Source organism: Neophocaena asiaeorientalis, unplaced genomic scaffold (genome assembly GCF_003031525.2).
Source record: "Neophocaena asiaeorientalis asiaeorientalis breed wild unplaced genomic scaffold, Neophocaena_asiaeorientalis_V1.1 scaffold124, whole genome shotgun sequence".
Lineage (NCBI taxonomy): Eukaryota > Metazoa > Chordata > Mammalia > Artiodactyla > Phocoenidae > Neophocaena > Neophocaena asiaeorientalis.
Window position 1 is genome coordinate 13,443,754 of NW_020174135.1, and position 23,951 is coordinate 13,467,704.

At 40.2% G+C, this 23,951-nt stretch overlaps 1 protein-coding gene across 1 annotated transcript in view; it reads right to left on the reverse strand.

The window, feature by feature from the left end:
* The window catches only part of CDH20 (cadherin 20), a 60,508-nt gene extending 36,797 nt beyond the window's left edge, over nucleotides 1-23,711 (reverse strand). Inside the window, exons 1-5 of the mRNA XM_024754859.1 lie at nucleotides 23,466-23,711; nucleotides 16,675-16,969; nucleotides 16,029-16,148; nucleotides 13,375-13,542; nucleotides 8,686-8,873 (exon numbers count right to left, since the gene is read on the reverse strand). Coding sequence (XP_024610627.1) covers nucleotides 8,686-8,873; nucleotides 13,375-13,542; nucleotides 16,029-16,148; nucleotides 16,675-16,969; nucleotides 23,466-23,711 — 1,017 coding nt within the window. The remainder of the gene's footprint in view (nucleotides 1-8,685; nucleotides 8,874-13,374; nucleotides 13,543-16,028; nucleotides 16,149-16,674; nucleotides 16,970-23,465) is intronic.
* Between the last annotated feature and the right edge of the window lie 240 nt (nucleotides 23,712-23,951).

Genomic DNA, 23,951 nt, shown 5'->3' on the forward strand with positions numbered 1-23,951 from the left:
CTTTTTCTCTTTTTGGGACTGTGTATGTGTATACTTTTTTGTGTGATTTTGTCTGTATAGGTTTACTTTTACCATTTGTCCTAGGGTTCTATCTGTCCGTTTTTATTAGCATAGTTTTTAGTGCTTGTTATCATTGGTGGATTTGTTTATTGTTTTGGTTGCTCTCTTCTTTTTTTTTAATTACATTTTATTTTAATAATATGTATTTAAAATTTTTTTATGTTAATTATTTTTCTTTCTTTATTATTTTTTTCTTTTCTCCCTTTCTTCTGAGCTGTGTGGCAGACAGGGTCTTGGTGCTCTGGCCAGGTGTCAGGCCTGAGCCTCTGAGGTGGGAGAACTGAGTTCAGGACATTGGTTCACCAGAGACCTACTGGCCCCATATAATATCACTCGGTGAGAGCTCTCCTAGAGATCTCCATCTCAACGCTAAGACCCAGCTCCACTCAGTGACCAGCAAGCTCCAGTGCTGGACATCCTATGCCAAACAACTAGCAAGAGAGGAATACAACCCCACCCATTATCAGAGAGGCTGCCTAAAATCATAGTAAGTTCACAGACACCCCAAAACATACCACCAGATATGGTCCTGCCCACCAGAAAGACAAGATTCAGCCTCATCCATCAGAACACAGGCACCAGTCCCCTCCACCAGGAAGCCTACACAACCCAGTGAAACAACCATACCCACTGGGGAAACATTCTCCAGGGTAGATCATATCTTGGTTCACAAATCAAGCCTTGGTAAATTTAAGAAAATTGAAATCATATCAAGTATCTTTTCTTACTGCAACGCTATAAGAGGAGATATCAATTACAGGAAAAAAAAGTGTAAAACATGCAAACACATTGGAGGCTAAACAGTACACTACTGAATAACCAAGAGATCACTGAAGAAATCAGAGGAAATAAAAAAATACCTAGAAACAAATGACCATGAAAACACAATGACCCCAAACTTATGGGACGCAGAAAAAGCAGTTCTAAGATGGAAGTTCATAGCAATACAATCCTATCTCAAGAAACAAGAAAAAAGCTCAAATAAACAACCTAAACTGACACCTAAAGCAATTGAAGAAGTACAAAAAAACCCCAAAGTTAGCAGAAGGAAAGAAATCATAAAGATCAGAACAGAAATAAATGAAAAGGAAATGGAGGAAATGATAGCAACAATAAAACTAAAAAGCTGGTTCTTTGAGAAGGTAAACAAAATTGATAAACCGTTAGCCAGACTCATCAAGGAAAAAGGGAAAAGACTCAAATCAATAGAATGAAACAGAAGAAGTAACAACTGACACTGCAGAAATACAAAGGAACATGAGAGATTTCTACAAGCAACTATATGACAATAAAATGGACAACCTGGAAGAAAGGACAAATTCTTAGAAAAGCACAACCGTCTGAGACTGAACCAGGAAGAAATAGAAAATATAAACAGACCAATCACAAGCACTGAAATTGAAACTGTGATTAAAAATCTTCCAACAAAAAAAGCCCAGGACCAGATGGCTTCATGAGCAGATTCTATCAAACATTTAGAGAAGAGCTAACATCTATCCTTCTCAAACTCCTCCAAAAGAGCAGATTCGATCAAACATTTAGAGAAGAGCTAACATCTATCCTTCTCAAACTCCTCCAAAATATAGTAGAGGGAGGAACACTCCCAAACTCATTCTATGAGGCCACCATCACCCTGATACCAAAACCAGAGAAAGATGTCACAAAAAAAGAAAACTGGCCCATACCACTGATGAACATAGATGCAAAAATTCTCAGCGAAATACTAGCAAACAGAATCCAACAGCACATTAAAAGGATCATACACCATGATCAAGTGGGGTTTATCCCAGGAATGCAAGGATTCTACAGTATATGCAAATCAGTCAGTGTAATGCACTATATTAACAAATTGAAGAATAAAAACCATATGATCATCTCAATAGATGCAGAAAAAGCTTTTGACAAAATTCAACACTCATTTATGATAAAAATCCCTCAGAGGCCACCATCACCGTGATACCAAAACCAGAGAAAGATGTCACAAAAAAAGAAAACTGGCCCATACCATCGATGAACATAGATGCAAAAATTCTCAGCAAAATACTAGCAAACAGAATCCAACAGCACATTAAAAGGATCATACACCATGATCAAGTGGGGTTTATCCCAGGAATGCAAGGATTCTACAGTATATGCAAATCAGTCAGTGTAATACACTATTTTAACAAATTGAAGAATAAAAACCATATGATCATCTCAATAGATGCAGAAAAAGCTTTTGACAAAATTCAACACTCATTTATGATAAAAATCCCTCCAGAAAGCAGGCATAGCGGAAACTTACTTCAACATAATAAAGACCATATATGACAAACCCACAGCCAACATCATTCTCAATGGTGAAAAACTGAAACCATTTCCACTAAAATCAGGAACAAGACAAGGTTGCCCACTCTCACTGCTGTTATTCAACATAGTTTTGGAGGTTTTAGCCACAGCAATCAGAGAAGAAAAAGAAATAAAAGGAATCCAAATCAGAAAAGAAGAAATAAAGCTGTCACTGTTTGCAGATGATGTGATACTATACATAGAGGATCCTAAAGATGCTACCAGAAAACTACTAGAGCTAATAAGTGAATTTGGTAAAGTAGCCGGATACAAAATTAATGCACAGAATTCTCTTGCATTCCTATACACTAATGATGAAAAATCTGAAAGAGAAATTAAGGAAACACTCCCATTTACCACTGCAACAAAAAGAATAAAACACCTAGGAATAAGCCTACCTAAGGAGACAAAATTCCTGTATGCAGAAAACTATAAGATACTGATGAAGGAAATTAAAGATGATACAGAAAGATGGAGAGATATACCATGTTCTTTGATTGGAAGAATCAGCACTGTGAAAATAACTATATTACCCAAAGCAATCTACATATTCAGTGCAATCCGTATCAAACTACCAGTGGCATTTTTCACAGAACTGGAACAATAAATTTTACAATTTGTATGGAAACACAAAAGACTCCTAATAGCCAAAGCAATCTTGAGAAAGAAAAATGGAGCTGGAGGAATCAGACTCCTGGAATTCAGACTATACTACAAAGTTACAGTAATCAAGACAGTATGTTACTGGCACAAAAACAGAAATATAGATCAGTGGAACAGGATAGAAAGCCCAGAGATAAACCCACACACATATGGTCACCTTACCTTTGATAAAGGAGGCAAGAATATACAATGGAGAAAAGACAGCCTCTTCAATAAGTGGTGCTGGGAAAACAGGACAGCTACATGTAAAAGAATGAAATTAGAACACTCCCTAACACCATACACAAAACTAAACTCAAAGTGGATTAAAGACCTGTATGTAAGGCCAGACACTATAAAACTCTTAGAGGAAAACATAGGCAGAACACTCCATGACATAGATTACAGCAAGATCCTTTTTGACCCACCTCCTAGAGAAATGGAAATAAAAGTAAAAATATAAGTAAAAATAAATAGGACCTAATGAAACTTAAAAGCTTAAACTTAAAAGCAAAGGAAAGCATAAACAAGACAAAAAGAGAACCCTTAGAATGGGAGAAAATATTTGCAAATGAAGCAACTGACAAAGGATTAATCTCCAAAATATACAAGCAGCTCATGCTGCTCAATATCAAAGAAAACAACCCAATCCAAAAATGAGCAGAAGACCTAAATAGACATTTGTTCAAAGAAGATAAACAGATTTCCAGCAAACACATGAAAGGATGCTCAACATGACTAATCATTAGAGAAATGCAAATCAAAACTACAGTGAGGTATCACCTCATACCAGTCAGAATGGCCATCATCAAAAAATCTACAAACAATAAATCCTGGAGAGGGTGTGGAGAAATGGGAACCCTCTTGCACTGTTGGTGGGAATGTAAATGGATACAGCCACTATGGAGAACAGTATGGTGCTTCCTTAAAAAACTAAAAATAGAACTACCATACGACCCAGCAATCTTACTACTGGGAATATACCTGGAGAAAAGCACAATTCAAAAAGAGCCATGTACCACAGTGTTCATTGCAGCACTATTTACAATAACCAGGAGATGGAAGCAACCTAAGTGTCCATCGACAGATGAATGGATAAAGAAGATGTGGCATGAATATACAATGGACTATTACTTTGCCATAAAAAAGAAATGAAATTGAGTTATTTGTAGTGAGGTGGCTGGACCTAGAGTCTTTCACACAGAGTGAAGAAAGTCAGAAAGAGAAAATCAAATACCATATGCTAACAGGTACACATGGAATCTACAAAAAAACCCAAGTGGTTCTGAAGAACCTAGGGGCAAGAGAGGAATGAAGATGCAGACGTGGAGAATGGACTTGGGGACATTGGGAGGGGGAAGGGTAAGCTGGGACGAAGTGAGAGAGGGGCATGGACATACATACACTACCAAATGTAAAATAGATAGCTAGTGGGAAGCAGCCGCATAGCACAGGGAGATCAGCTGGGTGCATTGTGACCACCTAGAGGGGTGGGATAGGGAGATTGGGAGGGAGACGCAAGAGGGAGGGTATATGGGGATATATGTATACACATAGCCTATTCACTTTGTTATATAGCAGAAACTAATACACCATTGCAAAGCAATTATACTCCAATAAAGATGTTAAAAAAATTAAAAATAAAACAGTGATGAGAATTCATGGCACCTTAGGTTTGATGAAATTCAAAAGTTTTCTGCTTTGTGGCCTGCCTAAGGGGAGAGTGGACTTGAAACAATTTTTTATGGTATGCTGGAAGATGGAAGACATGCTGAAGACGTAAGATCATGCTCATATAGAATAAAGAACATTCTGAAAATTGTATGTTTCAAGTTATCTTTGAAAAGCACTTAAATTAAGAGACTGAAAATCAGTTGATTGATTACTTAAAAGCCAAAAAAGACCCAAAGTACTGGGTAGTAATCAGTGTGGTTTTATGAAGACCCAATTCTATCAATTCAACTTGATTTCTCTTTTTGAAAAAGTGTGTGCTTTTTTAGACAAATAATAGGCCTAAGGGAAATAAATCAAAAGCAGAACATTTCTTTCAATTTTACATGACATTATTAATGACAAAGTAGGAGGATGGGTGTGGATCAAGCATCTGAGTGAATGTTGTTCCAAAGGTATAGACTGAGCAGTCAATAGCCTCTAAAGTATTTATTGTATTTGACTTGTCCATCTACTCAACTTATTGACCTCTCTTTTAATTCCATTTTCTGGCACCTCATAGGTTCAGAAGAGAAATCCAAATGACCTTGGCAAAGTTGATACATGTTTTGATTAAACATGGATATAGTTTTAGCAATGACAGTGAAAGACAGTGTTCTGTCTTACGAGGCTTAATCTTTTTTCCTGGTAAGGGAGCTGGAGAAACGACATTTTGAGGTTCCTTTCAGATACAGTCTATGGCCATACCACCCTAACCAATCTCATCATATACAAAATTATAATAGTTAATATTTTTTAAATTAATGGCTTATAGTAAGGTCTAAGATATATTCTAATAATTTGACATAAATTAATATTATTTTATTATTTAGAATTATATACTATTTAAGATATAAAATAAAATTTAAAATATATTGAGAACCTCAAAAGCTCTTCTTCTGATTACTTAATTCTTTAAAGATAATTTTTGCATTAAAGAGATAATAATTATCCCAAACTCTGAGCTTTTACCTCGTTTATAGTTACCAGTCATGGTAGGCAATGTATTATTAATTTTTAGCTTGAGGCATGCCACATAATAGGGGAGTGTTCTTAATCTTATGTCATACAACAACTTGGTATTATTATTCTAGTCACCTTTTATAAAGTATTATTAGTTCTCAAAGAATATGAGTAAAATAAACTGCAATATTTAAATTACATCCAGATTTATATGATGGTTCCAAAGCCAATGTCAGCATTTTGCACTGTTTTGAGGTCATTGTGTGCTGGTTATAAAGATTTCTGGTTGGAGGAATGCTGGATATATCTGTTCTTTTGCTGTACGTGATTGCACCTTAAATAAATAAGGACAAACGTGAACTCTTCCCTTCTTCCTTTCTAAAGCAGTGTTAATTCAGCTCTATGGAACAGCATAGAATAAAGTTATTATTGACACATTAACTTGTGCCACATTCTAAGTTATGACTTTGTTGCTTTTGTCAAGGTCATCAATGACCTCCCTGTTCTTAAAATCTGTGATTAATTTTCAGTGTTTTAATATGACCTTTAGCAGCACTTATCACAGCAGCACTTACAGCTGTCACTCTCTTCTCTTGGAAACAGTTTCTTTACACCTTCCAGGACACCACACTCTCCTGATCTTCCTTCTGCCTCCCTGGGCTCTCCTCCTCAGTCTCCTTGCTTGTTTTTGCTCTCCCTGACCTCGTCATGTTGGGCTGCCACAGGATTTATTTCACTGCCCTCTTCTCCATCTGTGCTGGATCCCTTGGAATATTATTATTTTTTATTTGCTTTAAGTACCATTTATGACTCTCAAATTTTCAGTCCAGAACTCTTCTCCAAATTCCAGACTCCTGTAACCAACAACTACTATACATCTCCACTTGGGTGTCTGATAGACATTGCAAACGTAACATGCTCCGAACTGAATGCCAGTATTTCCCCATATCACTTAGTGCCATCTCTATTCTTTTTGTTGCTCAACCGACTCCTCTTTTTCTTTTATATCTTCATCCAATCTGTTAGGAAATCCTGTTGGTTCTACTTTCAAAATATATTCAGATTCTGACCAGTTCTCACCACATCCATTCCCAATACCGTAGACCAAGCCATCATCATCTCTTACCCTGATTATTGCAATAGCCTCTCAGCTGGTCTCCCTGTTTCCATTCTTGCCCCCTTATGGCCTTTTCTCAACACAGCTTACACAGTAATTATTTCATAATAAAAGTCCAGTGATGTCACACATCTGTTAAAATCCTTCAGTTCTCCGCTTTAGTCAGATTAAAACCCAAAGTCCATAATCTGCCTACAAGGTCCTAACACAATCTATCTCCCTTGTTACTTTTCTGACCTCATCTCCTTCTGGTCTCCCTCTCCAGCCTTATAAACCCCCTTGCTGTTCTTGAAACAAGCCAGGCAGAGTCCCACCTCAGGGTCGTTGCACTGGCTGTTCCTTTGTCTGGAACACTTTCCTCAGTATTTCCAGTCCATTCCCTTGTTTACAGGGCTGCCATTTATGGTTCTCACTGAAAGTCATTTATAGGGCTCCTCCGAGGGTTGTGCATTGTCAGCCTGCCCAACTCTGTGCTGTGACTCTGCCCACTTCAAGTCTTTGCATAAATGTGACTTCTGTGTGAGGCCAGTCACAAGCATGCAATTAAATTTGAAGTCATGTTGGCTCTTCTGATCTTGCTTTGTTCTATTTTACACCCCCTCCCACATAGCACTTATCACTTTCTAATATACAACTTTATTGACTGACTTGCTTTTTTTTTTTTTTTTTCCTGCGATCCGCGAGCCTGTCACTGTGTGGCTTCTCCCGTTGTGGAGCACAGGCTCCGGACGCGCAGGCTCAGCGGCCATGGCTCACGGGCCTAGCTGCTCCGCGGCATGTGGGATCTTCCCGAACCGGGGCACGAACCCGCGTCCCCTGCATCGGCAGGCGGACTCTCAACCACTGCGCCACCAGAGAAGCCCTACTTGCTATTTTTGATTGTCTTCTTCCCCTTACTAGAATGTAAACTTCAAGAGGGAAGAGGTTTTCAGTTGTTTTACTTACTCTACATTAAATGCCTAGAACAGTGCCTGGCACATAGGTAGGCACTCAACAAATCTTTGTTGAAGAAATAGTTTAAGATATCTTGGGTTTTAAGTTGTATTTGAAATAGAGGAGAAGGAAGATGAAATCAATACTTTTTAAAATTAATGTATTTTATCAGATATATTTATTAGGATGTTAAAACTTCAATTATTTTTAGGTTTTATCTTTCAGCTGAGTATGTCCATGTGTGCTTTATGCCACAGAATCGATAGCTTACATTCAGAAAACTTATTAACTTACTATGAAAACTTATTAACTTATTATAACTCCTTACTATGAAGGAGTTCCAAGTGGTAACATCACTCAGCAGGTGTGTTTGATAAAGCCTTTCCAAGTCTGATTAGCATCTTTAGGTCTTTAAGTAACAATTTAAAAATCCCTGCATGTTATTTATTGATTAATAATAATAGTATAGCTTGCTTTATTGTTGTTTATGGTATACTGTGGTAAAAATGAGGTTATTCAAATGCAGATATTGGTTAAGTCATTAACATCATTAGGGAATTAAGCTACAGCAGTTTTTTATTTATGGTATACTATGGTAAAAATGAGGTTATTCAAATGCAGATATTGGTTAAGTCATTAACATCATTAGGGAATTAAGCTACAGCAGTTTTTTAAAGTGGCTAAGTAGTTAGCTAGGAGAAGTGACATATTTATAATACATTTTTATCATGACTTGGTACCCTTTCTGTAAAATGATGACACAGCCAGTGTTTACATGTAAACAAAAGGAGTAAGAAGCTTTTTTCTTAATGATAGGAAAGTGTATCAGAGGATTTGAAGCAATACATATCAATAATATAACAGTCCTTACTAATATTTCATACACATTCAAAGCCTCCATTGAAATGATTTGGAAAAAGGAGTTGGATTACCTTCTTCACAGTTATGATGCCGACTTGGAAATGGGGATCTGTGTTAATGTCGAATGCATCTGCACCATCTCCATCCACAATAGTGTACTTCATCTCTGCATTAATTCCTTCATCCAAGTCCTTGGCAAACACCCTTCCCACAGTAGAGCTAACCGGAGCTGATTCCAACACACTCATCTGATAATGTTCTGTGAAGAAGAGTTAGAACATGCATTTTTTGTAATCTGTTACTACCAAAAAAAAGCCTCTTCAGTATCACATCATGTCCACCATGCTGTGCAAAACATCTTTTTCATGGTCCAAAAGTTAAAACTTGAGTTTTACAGGTGAAAAAACTGAGGTCCAGAGAGTCTGAGTAAATGTTATTGGGTCATAGCCTGTACTGGATGTTTGATAAGTAGGTGCCAGAATACCTTGATCATAATCCTAGGAGTAGGACGGGACAAAAGCAAAAATATTTCTCATCTCAGTGAATCTACCTTCAGAGTGGTAGGAAGTATCAATACCTTGCTTTCCAATCTTTTCTTCCTAATGAACCATTTCCCCAAATGTTAATTACTTCTGAGAAAAATAGAAAAAACATTGTGGCCACAAAGTATGTATTTACTCTGTTCACGTTTCAAATGCCCACATTTTCCTTTGTAGCCTGGCCATCATGCTGAATGCCTGTCTCTATGACCACCTGCCCAAATTTAATGGAGACCAGTGATCTACAAAGGAGGACCAGCCATGGAGAACAAACTCCACCAGCTTCAGTCTGTCCATGCACCTGGGACTGCCCATTGGCAGCTTCTTCATGGACAGATCTCTGATGCTTCTTGTTCTCTTTCCCAGAATAGAATGCCCCAGAGTTCTCACATATGTAAGAAACTCAGAGCCAGTAATGTTCTCCTTTTCAACTTGATATCCTGAATTCACTAATTCAGTTCATTTTTGTCTCCACGAAGTAGTATTTTCATTAACTTACCTTCTCTGGGGCTAAACTTTTTGACATTCTTCATTATTTTGTCAGTCATAATGTGAATGACTAAATATTAAATCAAACAATCACATTTTCAATATGTACATGGCCTCTCTGATTCTAATATGCATTGCAATCTGTGGGGATGTGAACCTGGGAAGTCTGGGATGTGATGGCTTGAGTCTCACAAAGATTTGGGGAGGCTGACAGCACCCAGCCAGCTCACAGCACCCTCCCCTGCACAGGAGGAGAAATGATGACTGTTCTTTGCCAGTGTGAGCCAGGAAATTGCTAATGTCTGTACTAAACTGGAGGCACTTGGATTTCATGATCTCTTTACATTCACTTCCAAAGTTGTTGATGGATTAGACTTTTCTATTGCAGAACACGTTTGGGAAAAACAAATAATTTTCTCCAGGAAAGCTGTATGTTCTGTGCTGAAACAAACATATAATTTCTACACATAATGCATTATATTAGAAATAAATAGTCTGAGGTTTTGACATTCCCTTATATTTGGTTCAATTAAAGGTGACTGAGCTTGTTCAATATAAAATAGTAGGTGTGTCATTGTGTTGACACCTAATCAGTTATGATAATATTTGTGAAAAAGAAAGAAAGTGGGATTCCTAGAATGAAGAATCAGAAGATTAATAATGCCTAAGAGTTTATCCAAGGTAGGTTATGGAATAATGAGATCATTTAAACTTAGTTTTAGCAAATAAGAGAAATAATTAATGGTGAGATAAAGAAAATTTTTTATAAGTCCAAAAATAATGACTATTTTACTTTTTTTTTTTTTTTTTTTTTTCCGTATGCGGGCCTCTCACTGTTGTGGCCTCTCCCATCGCGGAGCACAGGCTCCGGACGAGCAGGCTCAGTGGCCATGGCTCACGGGCCCAGCCGCTCCGCGGCATGTGGGATCTTCCCGGACCGGGGCCCGAACCCGTGTACCCTGCATCGGCAGGCAGACTCTAAACCACTGTGCCACCAGGGAAGCCCAATAATGACTATTTTAGAGGAAGCAGAGATAATGTGTGAACAATGTTTAGAGACACAGAGATTACTTTTATACATTTCCATTTTGTCTTCTGTGCAACATAGTCTGTGTTTCCACTTTATTCTAGGTTCTTCATTATTTAAAAAAATGACAACTCAAAATGTGTGCTTTAGAATGGTGTTAAGATGTTGCCTCGTGGGGCAGGACTAAAACCCCCAGTTATCACTGTATTGTGTTATGCTTCTGTGAAGCTGCCGTGTTTGGGGTGATATTGAGACAGGCTGGGACCTGGGCCCCTTTGCTGCAGGGCTGCAGTGCTTGCACCTGGACACACCTCTCCTCCAGCAACAAAAGACAGAGAAGCTATATGAGACTAAAAATAACTGGGTGCGTGCACAGTTGGGGCAAATGCTGGACAAAAGATACAAAGAGACCAAAAAACCCACTGCCACTTTTGAAGGGCCCAGAGCAAAAGCAGGGTACTGTGCCTACCCCCTGCACACAACACCACCTAAGTGGTGGGCAGACCTCCCCAGCCACCCCTCTGTCCCGACCCCTGGACACACCCCTACCCTCAACCCATATAAGGAGTGAGCTCGCCCCTGCGCAGGGAGCAAGCAAGGGAAACGGTTGTGCTCACTCGTCGCTGCTGCAGCGGGGTCCCCAGTAAAGCCTTGCGTGAATTTCTTGCCTGGCCTCTGATCAATTTCTATTGATTAAGGAGGCCAAGAGCCCTGGTAGGTAACAATACAACTTACCTGCAATATGTCCAGATCTACATACTGTGAGCTGTGTAATAACTTCGTTCTTCCCTTTATGCCTCAGAGATACTGTCTAGTGTCAAATTACAAAGCCAAATAGGATCAAGGATGTTCAAGAATCTGTAGTCTACAGTGTGCACAGTGTGAGCCATTCATGAAGTAATAAAGATGGAACCCACAGGGTCAGCAAAGCAATTAAGAAGCCAATCCATATGGCATTTCATAAACTGTTTTCATGATGCACTACTATTCTGAATTGTAGAACCAATCAACTTAGTAACCTACTTATTTGTACCACTTGTGAAATATTTAATATACTGTCTTTTAGTTTCATGAAATCTCATGGGGACTTTATGGATACCAGTTGTATGTAAATATTTGAGTTCTCTTCCTCTGTTTACATAGATAAAATAGATGGCTTACTTGGTTTGACTGACTCAAAATGTAGCTATTCAGCTGATGGTCTGGTTTTTAGTTTAGTTGTTGTTGTTTAACCTGATTCCCCCTGGTTAAGTCTTTCACCTGGAGTTGTGTCTGCTGCTCTCACTTCTCCAACTGCTCCCTTTTAGGCATCTCCTTCTCAAATTCACATCTCTGTTCCTGGGCTCCATTCCACAGTCATAGCTCTATATTCCACCTTCCTTAAGGACCTTCAATCTGATTGTCCTGCTGTCACTTCATATTCAAATTGGATTTTGCCTTCCTCCTTCCCTGCCACTAGTTCCATTATGTATCCTCTATTTCTATCAGTAGTACAATTCTTCTCCCTGTCACCCAGACTTAGAACATCACTGTCATCTTTGATTCCATCTTCCCTTAGCCAAGAAATCAAGAGACAGAAATCCAAGTTTTCTTATTTGCCCCATTCCACCCCTTCTGCTGTTTCCTTACATCCTTATCAGTTCAAATCTGGACCACTCTAAAAGCCTCCTAACAGACTCTCCTGCTTCTAGTCTCCACCCCTAGCAACCAGTGCTGTACACGGCTATCAAATTAGCCTGCCTTTAGGTCTCTCACTTGCTCAAAAACTTTGCAGTTGATTTCCGTTAGAAATACAACAAATTTGAAACACTGAAGAGCAGGTCTTCATTTTAGGGATCTTTGAACATAAAATTACATTTGCAGCTTTATTTCTAGGTCTTTATATCCCATATCTAGAATGTTGCCCAAAGCAAATATTTTTTGAATGAATAGCTTCCCCCTTCTGGAATGTTTTCTTTTCTTCCTATTTGAATCCTTTATATTCTTCAATCCCCTGCTGAGCTTTCATCCTTTTATTAAGCCTTTACTCATCTTGGTTTCTTGTGAAGGCTTCATTCTACACTAACCAAGTGGCACAGCAAATGCTGCTTCCTGGTTAACTTTTGATGAATATTGAGTATGTACTCCCCAAGTGGACTTTAAGCTTCACAGGGGCAGAGACTGGGTTTCAGTCATCTTGTGCCCCTCATGCCCGGGGCCCTTACAAAGCAAGTGCTTGGTACCTGCTTGTGAATTGATTGGTGAAGGTGGTCAGATGGGTCATTATGTTCACCTCCAGCTGTGGCTTACTTTCCTTTCCCTGCATGCATTCTCTACAAGGGCAATATTGCCCCCTAGGGGGCAAAAATCGATTCTTGTTGGGGAGAGGTGAAAAAATCTTAGATACTTATTATATATTACAATGGTTTGTGGCTCTCTAAAGTTCAGCCCTACTCAACAAAGTCTTACTGCTTAATATTTAATTTTATGGGGAGTGGTCAGGGCATGGCAATCAAGAAAAAAAGAGTTTAAACACTGGTTTAGTGCTATGGGAAGTTAGTATCTGGAAGGGAAATAATTATGTGAGAATTGCATGATAAATGTCAGAAAGGAATCCATGAAAAATTGAACTCAAAGAGGGACTCAGACAGGCCTTTCTCTTTCACCTCTGTCACAGCTGCATCCCTCTGGCTTGAGACCTATACTCTCACTGGTTAGGTACTCACTCTGGGGAAAGCGGGGTGGGTTATCATTGACATCTGAGAGGGTGATGTTGACCGTTGTGGTCCCAGCTAATCCGCCAAGCTGCCCTCCCATGTCCTTGGCTTGGATAATCACTTCATAGTATTCTTTGGCTTCTCGGTCCATGTTCATGAGTGCTGTCCTAATTACACCTGCAGGATAGAAATGACTTTGTTTTTAAAAACAAAACCACAAGTTCCATTTTAAAGGTTGGGTTCTAGGCTTCTCCTTGTGCATTGTTAATGGCTAGAGTTGAGATGCAAGTCACATCTTTTATTAAACTTGAGGTCAGAATCCCAGCGTCAAAAAAATGCTGTGCTTAAACAAAGGGTGAATAAATAACTATTCCAGCCGGCAGAGCTTCGTGGGCCCATTTCCTTTGGCAACATTACTGAGAAGGAACAGGAGGTGGCAGCAGTGCTTCTCTAACAGGCTGGGGGACTGGCAGTCTGAGACAGTTTCAGTCTGCTCTGTCTCACCAGACAAAACGGGCTTCGGGTCCGGAAAATAAAGCCTCATATGCCTGCAAATCTGTGATTTTAGATTATTCTCCTTTAGCTCTTTCTTTCAGCCCCTAGAGCCCTTGTAGTGTGAATGACTCTTCTTTAGGCAACTCGTTCCTAGTCTGCTTTCTCCTGCCTCCACAGTAATTGTAAGCAGGGTTGGAATTCAGATTTGCCTTTCCTTTTGTTATATGTTCATTCTGTTTTGTTAGGTTCTGCTTACCTCTGTGCTTCAGTGCATTCCGTGAGCTAAGACATGAAAGATGCTCTGTGAGTTGTTTATTTTTAACAGACATACAGGATGATCTCCCCCAGACCGTAGGTAGCAGCACTGCCGTATGATGATATGGTTTCAGTTAGGAAGAGGGGTCTAAGTCAAAAAAAATCCTGTGAAATGCGTTGTTTTGATCCTGCCAAGGATGTGTGGTAATGTTTTATATTCCTTTGAACACTTCAACTTAGAAAAGTTGACTTCTGTGCTCTCTAGGCAAAGATTAAAGGCTTGTTTACTTCAAGTTTACAACATGACCCTTGGCTAAGCAGACCTTTTGCATGCCAAGGGAAGGAACTGGGAACCACAAACCTGTCCCCATTTTACTCCTATAATGTATATATATTGCATTATAGTAACAACATTCTAAAGTGAAATATTTAGCATTTTCTTTTTTTAAATGGCCTATGGGCATGGCAATAACGATCTTTTCATGTATTTTTGACCTTAACACTATAGATGCTCCCTGGGAGCTGTCAAAATAATGTAAGTTTCCTCTTGGGATGTAAAGGACACATTACCGACTTCCTGTCTGTATTTTTCCTCCCTGTGGGCACCCCCTCACTCTCCCTCCCTCCATCTGTAGAATGGTTAAAGTTACTGTTTTATGGAAGTCCCTAACAGCAACCTTTTTTCTTTCCTCCTACTAATGTATACTCCCTCACTTTCTACTTTTATGATACAGTTTTCCAAATGCCTGGTTCCCCTGAGGACTTCTGGAAAAAAATTACATCAGGTTGCTAATAGAAATGTGTTTTTTCTATTTCCTGTAAAGGGATGACTTTGAGTGTTTGTCAGTGACTTTACCTCTGTGGCTGTAAGTTTCTTTACTCAAGTTTTGTGTTAATTACTCTTCCGTCCTCAATTTTCCTGTATGTGAAATGGGAGTAACCACACTTCCATATAATTCACTAGTTCGCAAGATTATTGGGAGGCTCAAATATGGTAATATTTATGAATGTATTTTAAGAGGGAGAAAGGCTGGCACAAGTGCAAGATAATAATCGTAATAATTGCTCTGCCCAACTTGAAAGTATTGAAGGGCGTCCTTCCTAGATGGAACATAAACTCTGCAGGCAAAGCTCTTGGGTAAAACTGAAGACAAAACAAAACAGAAATCCCGACGCCAACTTCATTTGTTGATTGTTGACCTGTTCTTCTGTAGCACATTGCTCCTTACCTCCTTACCCACCCAGTTCTCTATGCTGTCCTCCCTGTTAGAGTGTCCCACTTAGCACCTCCTTTTTGGGGGGCCACATTCCATGCTCTGTGCTCTCTCCGCCCTCATCACATTCATCCACTCATTCTGGCCTTGCTCTCTGCTTAGTACGGGCTGGCTCAGTGGGAAGAACGTCAGACCACATGTCAGGGGACATCTCTACAACCAGAAGTACTTTGTTAGGTCTCCGTTCCCAATTTCCTTATCCTTTAAGTGAAGAGTGATGGACTGGATTGCTCCCCTAAGGTTCTTCCTAGTTTCAAAACCAATTATTCTAGTTCTGTAGTGAGCCCAGGTTAATATGCCAATCCTCTTGGATCTTCTTGGCGTTATAAAAGACCTTACTCCCTGGGAATAAATACAACCATGGTATTTTTGCAGGTTAGTGAGGAGGCATACTTTTGTGTAGGCAGTTCTTTGGGCCTCTCCAATCAGACTTTATCCACTGTCTATGCATTGTGCTGCTCTTACCCACCAGGGCAGTGCTAGTTTGGTCTCTTAATCCCAAAGCTTGTAACAATCCTCTCTAGTTAATACATTCCCTGGAGAGTTCTTGAAAAGGAGAGTTGGGTCTGTCATAAATAGCAGTTACAAATCATTAGAGAATAAAATCAACCCCTCTGACTCAAGTATTACATCACATACCTGTTTTGGAGTCCACAGAAAAATATGGCTGGCCCTGGAGGATGCTGTACATTACCCGGGCACTGTTGCCATAGGTTGGGTCATCAGCATCTGTGGCTGTCACCTGGATAACAGAAGTTCCTGAGGGAGAGAGATGGTGGAAACCTATTCAAGTTGAATTGCTAAAGGCTGAATGCAATCCTGAATGGGCAGTTTTAAAGCATTTGCAAATGTTATGTCTGCTTCCTTGGGAGGGCCTCTTTCTAGGTCAAGTTTCCATAACTGCTTAGTACAGAAGTACCTCTTCAGTGGGGATGGGAGTTACTTGTGTTTTAAATTCTTAGTAACTCGTAAGGACAACACAGTCTTTGGGCCCTTCATTCTTCTTTTTGATAGTACCAGAATGCTTCTCCCTTATGAATCAAATATTATCTATCTATCTCTCGTCTATGTTTTGTTTTGCTTTTTAAGAACTGGAACTGAATAACAATACTAAGCTTAGTATTACTACTATTTTATACTATGGCTGTCTTCATTGTCTAAGTAGCTTGGTAGAGTTTTATGATTTGTGAACTGTTGTGCACGTTCTGTCCTTCTCCACGTTTAGACAGGAGGATCTTCTATAGTGGAACCGCTGTTTGTGAGAATCAGTGAATCTCCACCTTACCCACTGGTGACATTTCTGGTACAGTGGCGACATAAGGTCCATCCAGGAACTTGGGCTCATTGTCATTGATGTCTTGGATTTTAATGATGAACTCTGACTCTGGCTCCATTGGCCTGCCCGTCCGCCTGTCCAGGGCTTGAGCCCTTAAAGTGTACTGGGCCCTTTCCTCTCGGTCAAGCCTCTGAATGGCATGGATGTCTCCAGTGGTGTCGTCGATGGTAAACACGACACCTGCACCTTCTCCAGAGAGGATGTATTTGATGGATCCATCCCCCCGGTCCATGTCTGAATGAAGCTGAGAAAAAAAAGCACCGACATATGAACAGGTGTCAGAAATAAATAGATTTTTCAATATGGTCTAAATTTATGATTTCCTTTCAAACAGAAAGACTTTTTTTCACTCAGATGTTTAAAATGTCTACAGAGAACTAATACGCATTGAACATGATTATATCAAAGAGCAAATATAAGTTGATGAATAAGTAAAGTTTCTCCACATTCCGTTCAGTATCCTTAACTTAGTACTGTTTTTGAAGTTCCTTTCCCTGAGAAGTATAGAAAACAGGAGTTCTGGAAAGTGTAGGTCCCAACGTGTACAATAGGAGCAAGTCTAATAAGAAGGAGTCCAGCCTTGCTGTTTAATTTTTTTTTTTAAGAAAAGGACAAGCTAAACATTTAAAAATTGTACAAGTGTTGATATAAATTAAGTTTTGGAATTTCAGAAACTTTATGACAATTCGAGTTGGCTGAGAAGCTGATGAAATAGCTAATAAATAGACCAGTGGCCACCATACTGGAAATACAAAATGACTTCCAGGGGCTCTTGAAATTCTCTGAATTCCGTAGTTTCACTCAGTGGGACTATGCTTGTTTATGTTTCAGGCATCAAAATGGAATTTTACTGCTGGTTATTATTCTTTGTATCAGTGTATCTGTCCTTTTGGTGGGACCAGTTCTTGGCCTCATAACTGAATCACTCAAATCTATACGTGGAAGGTTCTGTTAGGGACATGCTTTTATCTGTCCATCCAGCTATATTTCCTCCCAAATTACTTTGTAACGACTCTCGAAATGAGTCCAGGGGCACTATTTTCATATTAAGCCTAGAAATAAACTCCTGCACCCCTAATTATAGACAATGTATATAGATGGCAAGAACCCTGGAATTCTGTGCTATCTTATAATAGTCCTTCTCTAAGGGGGCAACAGAAAATTAGTTACACTTAGCTACCACCAGCTCTGCTGTTGCTGGGGTAGTTAGCACTTTGCATAGCTCAGTGATGAAGTCCATGAGATATAGTTTATAAAACAGACAGCCAGCGTTAGGGTTAGGCCAGAGAGGCAAGTATATCTGGCCTGAACACTGTCTGTATCAGTTATAAATTGAGTGCCCTTGACAAATTATTTAACGCTTATAACTCTCAAGTTCCTCATATTAAAAATGTAGAGGACAATGTTAATTCTTACTGTGAAGGTTTGTTGGGCTCATTAGAGATTAATGTATGTAAAGCACCTAGTACAGTGTCTTTCCCATAATAGGAAAGCTATAAATGGGGCCAATTACCATGATGATATACGTGCATAGAGAGAAGGGTATTAACATGCCCAGCTCTTCTGTACTCCCTTCAAACCTTCAGGAGTGTAGCAGAGACGGCAAAAAAACAACCTGTTGGCCTTTTTGTTATGCATAGCCCAATGGTAGAAGCTGGAGAAGGCTGCCTGAAGCATTGCTGGGACAGTGTTAGTCTGAGGATTAAATGGCACGGACACCAAGAAGACACCTGAAAGTGTATTCACAGCATCCTCAGACAAGGATGGGTTTGCAGGTTGTGCCTGGTTTTGAGCTGAATCTCAAATTGACTCACGGCCAAATCACACAGGCAGCGATTTTGCTGCCTAGAGGAATTCAGCTGTGTCTTATCTACAGAAGGGAAGTAAGAGAACAAAATTGACCGAAAAAATAGCTGTGGATTTTTTTCTACTTAAAGAATTCTATTTAGAATATAAAGTTCTCCCATTTTCTCATTCCATATACAGTAATATTATTTTTTATAAAGTTCTCCCATTTCCTCATTCCATAGACAGTATTATTATTTTTTTATCGCAATCCACATCTTGTGTTTATGCAGTTAAAAAGGCAGAGGTGCCTAGCTCTTACTGTGTAGAGTAGAAAGCCATTTTATTTGGACCCAGCCACAAAGAAATGAAAATCCATTCCATCTGGAACTGTGTTCCCAGGCAGAGGAATGGAATTGGGAGGAGGAGGACAGGGATCTAAGGATTAAAAAAAAAAAAAAAAGTATATATTTGTGTGTGTTTACATATATATGTCTATATAAATATAAATATACATATAAATACGTGTAGTTTTAAGGCATGTGGCATAGAACTTTCACTTAGGATGAAATAGGTTAATTCAGGGCATGGCAGATTATCCAGGGGAAAAAGAAGGAATAGAAGCTGACGTTAAAGAAAATACCCAGGATTGTTTTGAGGTTCTATTTGTCATCTAAAAAGTTTTGTCCTATGAACCTTAAGAAAGTTAGGCATACTTGTGATCATCATAGGCCAAGTTTAAGTGCTCTGCCTATGGAGAGTACTTAATAAGTAACAGGAGGCTAGAAATTTTTGCTGCTGTAGAGAAGGTTCTGGTTCCTCAGGAGCTCCTCGGCTGGCTGATGTCAGTGGAGTCTGGGCTGAACGTTGGATCTGTTATCTTTGTTTTTGTTTGTATTGAGAGAAGAATTGGAGGAACTCTCTAGACTGTGAGTTCCTTGAAGTCAGGAACCACGTGGCTTTCATCTTAGTGTGAGTCCTCACGTGTAGCAAATGCTCAATAAAATTTTATTGAATGAGTGGTGTAGGGTGTAGTAGGGTTAAAGCTTTTAGTGAAGCCACGTTACCTTTGCCTTAAAAGAGCTGGCAAGCACCTTTCAGGTACCTTCTTTGTGTGTGTGTGCTTATGGGCAAGAAAGGGGGAGAGGAGGGGGGAAGGGAGGGGGGAGGACATCCACAGAGAAGCAGGAGGGCCTCCTATGAACAGGAGGAGTACCAGCTATGTAAAGGGCCAGGATCTGCTTACACAGAACTAGTTTCTGGGGACTATACAGTTGACCCTTGAACTACATGGGTTTGAACCACGAGGGTGCACTTATATGTGGATTTTTTCAATAGTATATGCTGCAAACAGTATTACACATGAATCTGGATGCAGAACCACGGATACAGAGTAAACGGTGATTATGGAGGAAGCATGGATATAGACAGAGGGCCGACTCTAAAGTTAAAAATGTATTTTCCAGGGTGCGGTCGGGTGGTGCCCCTAACCCCCATGTTGCTCAAGGGTCACCTGAAATTGTATCAGTTCAGGACCTAGTCAGGGAACAGAGCCCACACCAGTCATTTTAGCAGAGAGAATTTAATATGAAGGATTGAAAAGGCAGAAAGGGAACATTGAGGTATCATAGGAGAGATAATAACTCCAGGAAACAGCTAGTGTCCCTCTGGCTGGGGGAGCAGAGGGCAGAAGTTGGGGCTCTTGGAATCTGGGCGTTTGGAGGAGGCTGGGCCAGAGACCTCTGAGAAGGGAGCGCTGCCCCGTCAGGCTGGAGCTTCAGGAGTTTAGAAGAGGTGCCCCCCAGCACCCACCTCCCACGGAACTGAGACTCAGACTTCTGAGAAGGCGACGCCATCCAGTGGTGCTGATATTTCTCAGCGGGTGTGATGAGGCTGGGGCTGGGAGTGTGGAAAGAATCCAGAAACTGGAATCAACTGCTGCAGGTAAAAGGAACAAGTCTCTTCTCCCTCCTCCTGCCTCTGGTTCTCCCTCTAGTGCATTCTACTCTCAGAACCCAGTGGGAGCTGGTTGGAAAAGGAGAAACTGTGGTTTGCAGAGTTCCAGCCCCAGCATCACGAAGTGGAGTACGGAAAGGTGAATACAGAGCTGAGACACTAGCTTAATAACCAGCACAGTACTGTGCATTTAATATTAGGTTTACCAGCCATAGAATACACATTTGGTTGTGAAAATTGAAAAGAAGAGATATTAACAGCTTTTCTCTAAGTCACTCAGCAAATTGGCACTGCAATAAAAATGTGTTTTATGTTTATCCATACTTAATTCAGCTAACGCTGACTGAGCACCAGCTCTTTGGAGGAAGGTAAGGAGCTGTTGGAGTGGAGTTGGCAGCACGTGTTATGTACTTATACTAGACAGGTGGATATTCTACTTAACCTAACAATTCTTTAGTCTAAAGATCTTGAGCCAAAAGAGTAGTGAATGATGGGAAGTACATGAAGATCATGAAAAAATGTTAAACACAAGGGTGACTTTCACTCCTTTTGCTGTCTTTCATGGTGCCTCGTATAGTTTCAGGAATGCAGCAAGTGCTTACAGTTTGTGGTTAGACAGCTTCCATGTGGTTGTTAACCTCGGCATGACTTGGGACCACAGGTTCGTGCACAAGCACAAGCTCTCTGCATCCCCCTCTTTGCATATGTCAATATAATCTAGCTTTAACTCGACCCTGCCTTGTCCCTCGAAAGCCCAGTGTGGATTTTATAAGGCCATACCAATTACAGCTGATAATTGTTACCACACTCCTTTCTGAAATAAGCAAATACTCAGGCCAGCTCTCTAAACAGACATCTTCCAGAGCTCAAGGTGACAAGCTGAAATGCCCCTGGAAAAGAGGGAATGAAAGGTGGTTGGATTCTCTTTCAAAAGAAAGTAAAGGGGAAAAGTGCCTGGGTAAGTGAATACATAATTATCTTCTTCATGTGGAGGTGACATACCCAATTCAGGGTAAAAACTTTCATTGTTTGCTGGAGTGTTGGTTGGACAGGATGACTGTGGAGATGCGGAGGTATCCTGTGTCCTGGGTTGGGGTGATTAGGAAAGGGTGAGCACTAATCATGAGTACTGGAGGGTACTACACAGCTGTGTGCTCCCACCTTCAGGAAACAGGCTTGTTTACATTCCTGGTTTCACCGACACCATTGATGCTTCTGTGTATCTTTCAGGGCTAGGTCTAAAGTCATGGCCGTGTGCAGGGCAGTGTAAAAAAAAGCCCATGGCTTCGGTTTCAGATTTCCTGTTGCCTTCTGTGTAACTTTGGGCAAGGAAGGTAACCTCTCTGAGCCTTGTTCCCTACTCTAATTATCAAAAGGTAGTGAATTATACTTACCTCGTAACCTTGTTATGATGGTTAAGTGATCTGCTTTATGAGAATATGACTGACACACGGTACTGTGGTAGCCCAGAAACTTGTCAGATACTCTTGTCTTTCTGCATTTTTGTATGTCCAGTTCTGTGCTGGGTACTCAGTGTTAGGGAAATGTAGGGAAGGCCAGGGATGGCATCTCAGTTTCTATCTTTGGGAGGAGGGAGGAGGGCTCTGAACTGTACAAATACACAATACAATTACCGAATACAAAAACATTTTCTTAAACCTATTTTACCGGTAGCTATGTGTGTCTAGTTGGAAGAAATGTTTTACAAATATCAAGTTGCTAGAGATCTTTGGACTCTGAATAGGTGGGAGATGTATTCATGATGGAAAAGGCTTTTAAGCTGGGGACGGTTTAACGGACGGTTAAAACATAGGGATGACGAATCCACCCAGGGAATGAGTGTGGATAGGGAAGAGACCCAGGGCAAAGCTTACAGGACCACCAGTGGCTGGGGTCAGGCAGAGGGAGAGGACCAGCAAAGAGGCTGAGAAGGAAGGAGGAAAAATGGGATTGTGAAGGTCATGAAGCTGAGAGAAGAATGTGAGTTGAGAAGGAGGGACTGGGCAGCAGTGTCCAAGGCTGCTGTTGGGTGGTTCCATAAAATGAAACCATTGGGTCTGGTGGTGGGGAGGTCCTTAGGAGCATTGAAAAGACAACTTTAGTGCAGAGTGAGGGCGGAAGTCAGATAACTGGGTTGAGAAGTGGGTGGGAGTTGAGGAAAGAGCGTACGTAGACAGCTCTTGAGAAGTTGTGGTTCTCTTATTACGTAGTTCTCCAAAGTCACTCTGGAAGCAGTTGGCGGAGCTGGGTTTTGAACCCACATATGTTTGACTCTGAAACCCACACTCTTAGCCTCTGTGCTAAACAAGTGTTTGTTATTTGAATGAATTATTTATTTCCTAATTAGTTCCTTGTTTCCCATTTTCTCTCATTTGGTTGCTTTTGCAAAGTGGTCTCTGATTAACATCCAAAATAAGTAAACACAGGAGAAAGCCCGGATTAAAAATGAAATGACGACAGATAAATCAAGGGAATTTGAGTATAAAGTTTATAAATATAGACATTGATTGTCTCAAACTATCCTGAAGCACAAGCTAGGATCTTCTGAAATGAATGTTTTATTCTTTTTATTTCCATTAAATTTAGGCCTCAGGCAATACCTGTGGAAATGCTTTGAAAAAAAAAAAGGCAAAAAACCCTCTACTCCTCCCTTTGCATTTCCCAGTTTATTTCTTCCCCATCCTGTTATTCCTGAGTCTGCTGCTGCCTCTGGGGGGACTTGAATGGTTCTTACAGGGTCCAAGGCTTTTCCTGCAAAAATCCAATTCCTAATATTGCCCACTCAGAACAGAGGCAAGAACAAGGAGAGAAATCTTTCCTTTCTGATCGGTATCTGACACAGCAAAAATTAGATTTCAACTAGCTGTCAAGTAACATACGTCTAGTTGAAATTGTTCTCAGGCCTTAGACTATACGAGCTTTCATAGTCAATTCATATTCTTATTCAATGTCAATATTCAATATTCTGATCATTTATCTTTCTCTTTGGCAGTTCTTACCTTGCCGACATACAAAGGGTCAGTTCCAGTGTATTCTTCCAGAACAAAAAATTGGTTCCAAACCCAGCTCCTCTTTGTCCGAGAGTGTGACTGTGGCTTGTCTGACAGGAACGCTTCTAATTTGCCTGGCGGTGTTGGTGTGCCCGAGAGAACAGTGGTTGTAAGGTCCATCAATCCCCAGAAGTACAAGGACATGCCAAGTCCAAGCCAGCTCTTTGCATTGCTCATTCTACCAGAAGTCCACATGGGATTGCCAGGTTTTCAGAAAGTAAAGTTCAGGATGATGATGGCACTGAACTTGAGTATCTTCCAAATAAAAAAGTAATGCAGTTTATTGAACACTTATACTTCCCAAATGAGGTCCTGATTCAAGTCAGTCTACTTGACGTTGACTTCCTGTCAAGTTAAGGAAAACACAGTGTGATGATGTCACATTCTTTCTTGTGGGCTTATAGCAAGTTTTCAAGAAATGTTAGTAAATATTCA